Source organism: Cebus imitator, unplaced genomic scaffold (assembly GCF_001604975.1).
Source record: "Cebus imitator isolate Cc_AM_T3 unplaced genomic scaffold, Cebus_imitator-1.0 Scaffold4, whole genome shotgun sequence".
Classification (NCBI taxonomy): domain Eukaryota; kingdom Metazoa; phylum Chordata; class Mammalia; order Primates; family Cebidae; genus Cebus; species Cebus imitator.
This window is the reverse complement of record NW_016107319.1, coordinates 184,743-194,913: the sequence shown is the minus strand read 5'-3', so window position 1 is coordinate 194,913 and position 10,171 is coordinate 184,743. Positions and strand designations below refer to the sequence as shown.

The following is a 10,171-nucleotide window of genomic DNA, read 5'->3' as shown; positions in this document are numbered from 1 at the left end:
AAAAAAAAAAAAAAAAAAGAAGGGCTGGACACGATGGCTCATGCCTATAATTTGAACACTTTGGGAGGCTGAGGTGAGTGGATCATCTAAGGCCAGGAGACCAGCCTAGCCAACATGGCAAAACCCCATCTCTACTAAAAATACAAACATTAGCTGGACGTAGTGGTGTATGCCTATAATCCCAGCTACTTGGGGCCGAGGTAGATGAATTGCTTGAATCCGGAAGGCAGAGGTTGCAGTGAGCCGAGATTGTACCACTGAACTTCAGTTCGGGCAACAGAGCGAGACTCCATCTCAAAAAAGAAAAGAAAAAGGAAGAAGAAAAAATTATCTGTTTATTTGGCCATAGTTTGCTTTTTTAAAAAATACATTTGTAGAGCAGAAGGTGAGTAAAGTGTTTCTAGTAATAAAACTTAGAAAAAAACCACCAGAATTTAATTATCTGAGAGGCTAGGCACAGATACAGGTGGCATGCACCTGTAATCCTGGCACTTTAGGAGGCCGAGGTGGAAGGATTGCTTGAAGCCAGAGTTTGAGACCAGCCTGAGCAACATAGTGAGACACTGTCTCTGCAAAACAAACAAACAAAGCTGGGCATGATGGTCCCTACCTGTGGTCCCAGCTACTGTGGAGGCTGAGGCGGAAGGATTGCTTGAGCCTAGGAGTTCAGAGGCTGCAGTGAGCTGCGATCACACCACTGCACTCCTGCCTGGGTGACAAGGTGAGACTCTGTCTCGAGAAGAAAAAATATATATATATATATATTGAAATAAATGTCTTTTCAAGCAGATGTCTTGGGGAGTCCACTTTCCCAAAAGTACTACCATGGTAAAAAGTTTTTTGAAACATTTCTTTCAGAATTGCCTTCAGGATTGGTTTATGAACCATTAAGCAAATTGTCTTAATATCACATCTTGTTTTAGATGGCAGTCGCTTGAGCTCAGCACTGTTGACACTTGGGGCCAGACAGTTCTTGGTGGTGGCGGCTTTCTTGTTTTTTCGTTTCTGTTTTTTAAGGGACAGAGTCTTGCTTTACTGCCCAGGCTGGAGTGCAGTGGTGCGACCGTAACTCACTGCAGCCTCAAATTTCTGGGCTCAAGTAATCCTTCCCACTTTGTCCTCTCAACTAGCTGCGGACTACAGGTGTACGTCACCATGCCTGGCTAAGTTATTAATTTTTTTTGTAGAAATGGGGTCTCACTGTGTTGTTCAGGCTGGTCTCGAACTTCTGGCCTCAAGCTATCTTCCCTCTTTGGCCTCCCAAAGTGATGGGATTGCAGGTGTGAGCCACTGTACCCAGCCTCAAGGCTCTAAGTTAATATAGCAAAATTAGCAAAAATTGAAGGCACACATGGGGCAGTGTTTAAGGGAAACCAGGTACAGGCTTCCAGGAATCCCCAGCAGAGTCACCCAAGGTGCACTTAATTCTCTGGCAACCATTATGATTATATGTGTGAAATGTTGCCACCCAGGGACGCTTGGTAGGAGCTCAGTGCTTGGGCTTTTGTTAGGGGTATGGCACCGTTTACTTGGCACATACCAAAAGTCCAGACTCCCTTAGGGAAGGCAGTGTTCAGCATAAACCATGTGTTTGTACAAACAGTCGAGGCACATCTAGCCAGTCTTACCACTTCTGTTAATGGTGGAAACCCTCCTGAAATCCAAGTATGCAGGCGCTAGCTGAGGCCTGAGCTTCTAAGCAGCCTTCAGGCAGAAAAAGCAGTCAGGTGGTTGTGCTCACAGTTTTCTTCATACTGCCTTATTACCATTCTAAAAATGTAAGCTGGGTGTGGTGGCTTGCGCCTGTAATCCCAGCTACTTGGGAGGCAGAGGCAGGAGGATCGCTTGAGACCATGAGTTCAAGACCACTTTGGGCAACATAGTGAGACCTTGTCTCTAAAAAAGAACAGAAAAATAGCTGAGTATGGTGGTGTGACTGTAGTCACAGTTACTCGGGAGGCTGAGTTGGGAGGATCGCTTGAGCCCAGCAATTTGAGACCAGCTTGAGTAACATGGTGAGACCTTGTCTCTACCAAACAAAGAAACAAACCAAAACTCTAAAAATTACCCAGGGATGGTAGTGTGGCTGTAGTCACAGTTACTTGGGAGGCTGAGTTGGGAGGATCACTTGAGCCCAGGAGTTGGAGACCAGCCTGAACAACGTAACAAGACCTAATGGTTACCTGTAGTTGCAGCTACTTTGGAGACTGAAGTAGGAGAATCGCTGCAAATAGCCACTGTACTGCAGTCTGGGCAACATCTCCAAAATTAGAACTCTAAAGTTGTAATTTGCAAAACTCACGTGGCCCAAAGGCTTTGAAGAAGGGAGCAAGGACCTGCTTATTCTCCAAGGGATTGGGAGGACCCCGAGAGATGCTCAGGAATAAAACTGCAAGCCTCTAACACCCTGTCGTGGGGTAAAAGTAACACCTTTTGCCCTTAACTTGGTCAGCAGCATCCATGGGGGGTGGAGCAGGTGGGGAAGCTGTTAAGGTCCTGGTTTTCTCCTGTCTGGTGAGTGAGTAAGAGTCTCCTTTCCTTCCTTAGAACCTGGGCCCATCTGTCCTGGCTGGAGTGGCAGTGATGGTCCTCATGGTGCCCTTCAATGCTGTGATGGCGATGAAGACCAAGACCTATCAGGTAGGGCATGTGTCTCCGAAGGCCTCCAAGCAGGGCCTTAGGCTGGGGCCTCTCCATGCAGGTTTTAGTCGAGTTCCTTCTGCTCAGGCCCTGGGGTTCTCCGCCTTGCCTGCCAGTTGGAGTAACCTGGGGAGCCTGAACAAAATGCTAATGCCCAGGCCCCATATCTGGGATTTGGATTTACTTACTGTGGGTGGGGTCTGGACATCAGGATGTGTTAAAACTTCCCAGGTGATTATATTAGGCAGCCGTGGTTGAGAGCTCCTGACATGTGGTTAGACTTTGTAGGCTGGTGACTGATATCACAAGGTCTGTGAACTTCTGAGAGACAATTCTTGTTTCCTATGGTCTTATTTTATTTTATTTTATATTTTTTTGAGATGGAGTCTTGCTCTGTCGCCAGGCTGGAGTGCAATGGCGCAATCTCAGCTCACTGCAGCCTCCGCCTTCCGGGTTGAAGCGATTCTCCTGCTTCAGCCTCCTGAGTAACTGGGACTACAGGCCTGTGCCACCACACCCAGCTAATATTTGTATTTTTAGTAGAGACCGGGTTTCACCGAGTTGGCCAGGATGGTCTTTATCTCTTGACCTTGTGATCTGCCCACCTTAGTCTCCCAAAGTGCTGGGATTACAGGTGTGAGCCACTGCGCCCAGCCATCCCTGGTCGTCTTATGTGTATGTGTGACTGAGCTTTCAAGAGTTGAGTACAAATTTCCCTCTACTTTTTTCTCCTTATTAGCTCTTACCTTATGCGAGACATGGTGTTAATCTCTTTAATTATATTAATTAATCAATTAATTTCTGAGATGGGGTCTTGCTATGTTGCCCAGGCTGGTTTCAAACTCCTGGGCTCAAGTGATCCTGTTGTCTCAGCTTCCCAATGCGTTGGGATTATAGGTGCGGGCCACCATGCCTGGCTTTCAACTTTTTGTTTTTGGCGATACTTTGTATTTTAAACAGTTTAAATACCCAATTAATATAGCGTGGTTTCTTATTATAAAAAAGTTTGAGTCAGGCCAGGCTCAGCCCTGTACTTTGAGCATTTTGGGAGGCCAAGGTTGGTGGATCGCCTGAACTCAGGAATTTAAGACCAGCCTGGGGAACATGGTGAAACCCATCTCAACCAAAATGGAAAAGTTAGCTGTGCGTGGTGACGTGTGCCTGTCGTCCCAGCTACTCAGGAGGCTGAAGCATGAGGACCACCTGAGCCCAGGAGGTCAAGGCTGCAGTGAGCCATGCTTGTGCCACTGTACTCCAGCTTGGACAACAGAGTGAGACCCTGTCTCAAAAAAAAAAAAGTTTCAATCATACAAAAGTATATAAATTAAAAGGGGCTATCTCCTTCCCTACTGTCTTAGCTACTGCGAATGTATAGAAGCAAATCCTCCTAGAACTTTCTATGTTTGTATATACAGACCTGATTAATGATATAGTTATGTCTGTTTTTTTAATATATGTGGGTTTTTTTCGTTTTGTTTTGTTTTTTTGAGACAGTGTCTCAGTCTGTTGCTCAGGCTAGAGTGCAGTGGTGTACTCTCGGCTCACTGCAACTTCTGCCTCCTGGGTTCAAATGTTTCTCCTGCCTTACCCTCCCGAGCAGCTGGGATTACAGGCACCTGCCACCATGCCTGGCTAACTTTTGTATTTTTAGTAGAGACGGGTTTCACCATTTTGGCCAGGCTGGTCTCGAACTCCTGACCTCCCAAAGTGCTGGGATTATAGGTGTGAGACACTATGCCTGGCCATTACAAATCTTTTTGTGATATTATTACCATGTCTGTTTTTATCTAAACGGGCTGGTGTGGCAGCATGATTTTGTCTTGTAGTGCCCTGCTTTGGGGACCTCTCTTGTGCTAAGCTGTATAGCTTGAACTCATTCTCCTGATCTGGTGCCTTTGGATCCTTAACGGAGATGGTGTGGTTTGTTTCTCTGGTCTGCTGTTGATGGGTAGCGATGGTGTGCTGTGGAATTTCAAATGAGAGCACTTGGCTGCACCAATGGTACCATAGGGAGATGAGTTTCAGAACACAGACCTGTTGGAAGGAGAGGCCTTATGGGGTATGGATGGGTGGGATGGGTGAGGCAGGGGCTTTGATGGCAGAGTCACCATTTAATCAATCTCTTGATGTGTGGGATTCCCTGAGTGGTCCGACTCTGAACCCACTTCACTCGCTGGCCTCCAGATCATGTAACTTAATTTCTTCCCATCTGTGTGGTCTGGGGATGACTGTAGCACTAAACGATAGAGTTTCTTGTGACTATTAAGTGGCTAAATACATGTTGAATGCTTAGAAAGATGCTGCTATTGGTATTAAAAATATTTAACAATGGCACTGCACAAGTACCCACTGTTTGGAGCCAGTACTAGCCAGTACATGAACATTTCACTATTTTAACAACCGTGGGCCAGGCACAGTGGATCATGTCCGTAATCCTGGCTCTTTGGGAGGCTGAGGCAGAAGGATGGCTTGTGGCCAGGTGTTCAAAACCATCCTAGGCAATGTAAGGAGACACTGTCTCTACAAAAAATACAAAAATGAGCTGGATGTGGTGCCATATGCCTGTGGTCCCAGCTACTCGGGAGGCTGAGGTGGGAGGATTGCTTGAGCCCAGGAGCTCAAGGCTGCAGGGAGCTACGATCATGTCACTGTACTCCTGCCTGGATGCCAGAGTGAGACACTATCTCCAAAAAGAAAAATAAAATAAATAAAAAGAAAACTAGGCTGACAAGAAATAAGAAAACAGGCTGGGCACAGTGGCTCACGCCCATAATCCCAGCACTCTGGGAGGCCGATGTCGGTGGATCACCTGAAGTCAGGAGTTCATGTTAGCCTGGCTAACATGGTGAAACCCTGTCTCTACTAAAAGTACAAAAATTAGTCATGTGTGCTGGTGGGCATCTATAGTCCTAGCTATTTGGGAGGCTGAGGTAGGAGAATCCCTTTAACCTGAGAGGTGGAGTTTGCAGTGAGCTGAAATTATACCACTGCACTCCAGTCTGGGTGAAAGAGCAAGGCTCCATCTAAAAAAAAAAAAGAAAACAGAAGAAAAAACACCCCCACCATCTTTCCTGTGTTTGGGTCAGCAGAATAGGGACCGAATCCCTTCTTTTCTGGAGACCTGAAAGGTTTCTCTTGCCTCTATTCCTGGATTCTTAATTGAGTATGTTTCTCCAATATCTAACCTAACGAGACTTGAAGCGGGTGTTTTCTTTGATAGCAGAGTCCTTTGGTATGGTCTCAGGACCAAGAGTACAGCTCACAGGGATTACGGGATCAGCTCTCCCACCCTCAGGAGGCCTGCTTTTAATAGACAGTGATGTTGAGGCTGAGTGCAGTGGCTCACACCTGTAATCCCAGCATAGGAGTTCGAGACCAGCCTGGGCAGCATAGTGAAACCTCATCTCTATTTAAAAGAAAAAAAATCAATATAAAAAGCATTCACATGTCAGAGTACACAATAAAGTTTAAGCAAAACATAGCTGGTAATGCTGAGTGATGGTCTGATCCCAGGGTTGCCCCAGATGTGGTGCTGACTGCCCTTCTCTTCCAAGGTGGCCCACATGAAGAGCAAAGACAACCGGATCAAGCTGATGAATGAAATTCTCAATGGGATCAAAGTGCTGAAGCTTTATGCTTGGGAGCTGGCATTCAAGGACAAGGTGTTGGATATCAGGCAGGAGGAGCTGAAGGTACTAAAGAAGTCTGCCTACCTGGCAGCCGTGGGTACCTTCACTTGGGTCTGCACGCCTTTCCTGGTGAGTGGAGCCCCCTGTTCCCTGGTCCTCATCATTTGATGTTTTATTGTCTGCATACCTGAAGACTTTTAAAAGGTCACTCTGTCGCCCAGGTGCAGTGGCTTCTGCCTGTAATCCCAGCACTTTTGGAGGCCAAAGCAGGTGGATCACCTGAGGTCAGCATTTTCAAGACTAGCCTGGCCAACATGGTGAAACCCTGTCTCTACTAAAAATAGAAAGAAAAAGTAGCCGGGCATGGTGGCACTTGCCTGTAGTCCCAGCCACACAGGAGGCTGAGGCAGGAGAATTGCTTCACCTTGGGAGGTGGAGGTTGCAGTGAGCCGAGATTGTACCACTGCGCTCCAGCCTGGGTGACAGAGCAAAACCTTGTCTCCACAAAAAAAAAAAAAAAAAGGGTCACTATGTCAGCATGACCCTCCCTGAACACTTGCTTTCAACATTTGTCATCTCCGTTCTCCTTTATTTCATTCACTCTTAGCTTCTAGCCAATCTGTTTAGGAACTCTTCCTTAGCTGTTTCCCTGTGATATAAGGAGTTGGTGCCAGGATGTAAACCAGTGCCCTCTGCTTCTTGCATTAAGAAAGCCTTGTAAGAAAAAAAGCGTGAGCTGAGCTGAACAGCACACTTGGTGCCATAGTTGGTCTCCATTATGGTGCTGCCTCCCTATTTTGTCACCAACTGGTCACAAAGTGTGGATTGTCAGTGTCCTGTGGACCACTTGTCAAGTGTGTTTAGACCACAGACATGGCAGGGTCTAAACACGCTCTAAAATTTACATATTTTGGGCTGGGTGCAGTGGCTCACACCTGTAATCCCAGCACTTTGAGAGTCCAAGGTAGGTGGGTCACTTACGGCCAGGAGCTCAAGACCAGTCTGGCCAACTTGGCCAAACCCTGTCTCTACAAAAAAAAAAAAAAAAAAAAAAAAAAAAAGGCTAGGCATGGTGGTGCCTGCTTATAATTCCAGTTACTCAGGAGGCTGAGACATGAGAAATCCCTTGAACCTGGGAGGCAGAGGTTGCAGTGAGCCGAAATTGAGCCACTGCACTTCAGCCTGGGCAATATAGCAAGACCCTGTTTCAAAAAAAAAAAAAGAGTTTAAAACGTATGTATTTTATTGTCTGTCTTTCCCCACTAGGATGTCAGCACCAGGTAGGCGTTTGTGTCTTTTCTGTTGACTGCTGTATCCTCAGTACATAAAACAGTGCATAGCAAGTGCTGAACAAATATTTGTCATCTGTTGTAAAAAAAAAAAAAAAAAATATATATATATATATATATATATATATATATATATATATATATATATATTACCTAGGCGCCAGTGGCTCCTGCCTATAATCTCAACATTTTGGGAGGCCAAGGTGGTCGGATCACGAGGTCAGGAGTTCAAGACCAGCCTGGCCAACATGGTGAAACCCTGTCTCTGCTAAAAATAGAAAAATTAGTTGGGTGTGGTGGTTCATTTCTCTAGTCCCAGCCACTCAGGAGGCTGAGGCAGGAGAATCGCTTGAACCTGGCGGGCGGAGGTTGCAGTGAGCTGAGATCACGCCACTGCACCCCAGCCTGGATGACAAAGCAAGACTTCGTGTCAGAAAACAAAAAATCATACAAAAGGATATGAAATGAAAAGTATATTGTCCTCTGTTCCATCAGTTCCTCTCCTCCAAAGTGACAGTTTTGTGTATGCTTTTAGAGAAAAATGTACAAGCATATAGGTACTTGGAAATATTTAGACAGATTTAAATGGGATCATACTGTGCATCGTGTTCTTTTTTGTGTAGCTGATAATATATCATCTTGGCTTATTCATTCTGATCTGCTTCATTTTGGGTTTTTGTTTTGAAAAGGGGTCACACTGGGTCCCCCCAGCTGGAGTACAGTGTTGGAATCATAGCTTGCTACAGCCTTGAACTCATGGGCTAAGCAATCCTTCTGCTTTAGCTTCTTAAGTAGCTGGGACTGCAGGTGCACCGCTACCACACCTGGCTGGCTTCATTTGTGTTCTTGATGGATGCTCGCCTGGCGTGTGGATGTGTCCTGCTGGAATTAGACTTTCTCCCATTCCTTGCAAAAACAGGTGGTTTCCTGTTTTTTTGCTGTTAGGATCCAAGCTACACTAAATGTTGTGGTGCCTCTCCTGGGGTACAGTCACAGGTCTATCCCTGCCTAACTGGCTTGGAAAAGTTTAAAAACAGCAGTGCAGGCTGGGTGTTGTGGCTCGCACCTGGAATCCCAGCACTTTGAAAGTCTGAGGTGGGCAGATCACCTGAGGTCAGGAGTTCAAGACCAGCCTGACGAACATGATGAAACACCCATCTCTTCTAAAAATACAAAATTAAGCGGGCGTGGTGGCTCGTGTTTGTAATCCCAGCTACTTGGGAGGCTGAGGCAGGATACTTGCTTGAACTTGGGAGGCAGAGGTTGCAGTGAGCTGAGATCACGAAAAAAAAAAAATCAGAAAACAGAAGAGTGAAACTCCGTCTCAAAAAAAAAAAGGGCAATAGTGCAACTTACCGTTTTGCGAAGCTGGCCCCACATCAGAAGACCATACAGAGATGGACTATGGAAATTCCTTTTTAAGCACCGAAACAGTTAATGGTGAAGGATGACTTCAGATCGTGCCTTGTGTTTGGCTTTTCTGTCTTTTTGTTATTAACTGTGTCATTCTTTTTGTAATGTGTGCTCATTACAACTATTCCTTCTCGATCAGGTTGCCAAATTTTTCTGGCAAGTTTCTGTGAAGCAGCGTTAAAGATTTTTATAAATATGAAACTTACCTGTTAAACTACCACCTGCTTCATGTTAGCTGAGTTGCAGGTGGAATGTTAAAGGAAGCTGTAGCCTTTTCGGCATTTGCAAAAGCATGTTCATGCTGACACTGAATTTTCCTAGTCTACCTTAAATCTCTCAGAGTCTGGACCTGGAGGAGCGATGGTATTGAAATTCTGGCCTGCATCAGAATCACCTGGATAGCTTGTTATTATATATTATTGATGGATTGATTAATTGAGATGGAGTCTCACTCTGTCTCCCAGGCTGGAGTGCCATGGCCTGATCTTGGCTAACTGCAATGTCTGCCTCCTGGGTTCAAGCAATTCTTCCACCTCAGCCTTGAGTAGCTGGGATTACAGGTGGGTGACACGATGCTGTGCTAACTTAAAAAATAATTTTAGTAGAGATGATGTTTCCCCATATTGGCCAGGCTGGTCTCGAACTCCTGACCTCAGTCGATCAGCCCCCCTCAGCCTCCCAAAGTGCTGGGATTACAGGCTTGAGCCACTGTGTTGGCGGATAGTTTGTTACAGATTTTCAATTTTAGCAGGTCTGGGTGGAGACTCAGTATTTGCATTGCTAACACATCCCCAGGTGCTGCTGTTGCTGGTTCAGGTCGACAAGTAAAGACACACTGGAGTCGATCCTCACTAATTAAAGTGTGGTCCCTGGGGCAGCAGCCGTGGTATCCCCTGGTGCTTAATAACAGGGCAGAATTTCAGGCCTCAGCCCAGGTCCACTGAAACTGAATCTGAATTGTAACTAGTTCTCTAGGTGGTGTGTATGGATCTTAAAGTTCAAGAGACACGGCGGAATGTAGGAGTGAAGAAACTTTGTGTAAACACTTTTGGCATTCCGGGCCACACAGTCTCTGTCACAAATACCAGTTTCTTCCAGCATAGTGGAAAGGCAGCCGTAGATAATACGGAAATTGATGGGTGTGACGGCGCTCCCGTAAGAATGTATTTAGAGATTAAACATTTTTAAAATTTGAATATT

The 10,171-nt window shown here is 45.8% G+C and overlaps 1 protein-coding gene across 1 annotated transcript in view; it reads left to right on the top strand.

Moving 5' to 3' along the window:
- Nucleotides 1-10,171, top strand: part of ABCC1 (ATP binding cassette subfamily C member 1) — a 202,171-nt gene that overhangs the window by 102,220 nt on the left and 89,780 nt on the right. Inside the window, exons 11-12 of the mRNA XM_017533114.2 lie at nt 2,548-2,640; nt 6,195-6,398. Of these exons, the coding sequence (XP_017388603.1) occupies nt 2,548-2,640; nt 6,195-6,398 (297 nt within the window). The remainder of the gene's footprint in view (nt 1-2,547; nt 2,641-6,194; nt 6,399-10,171) is intronic.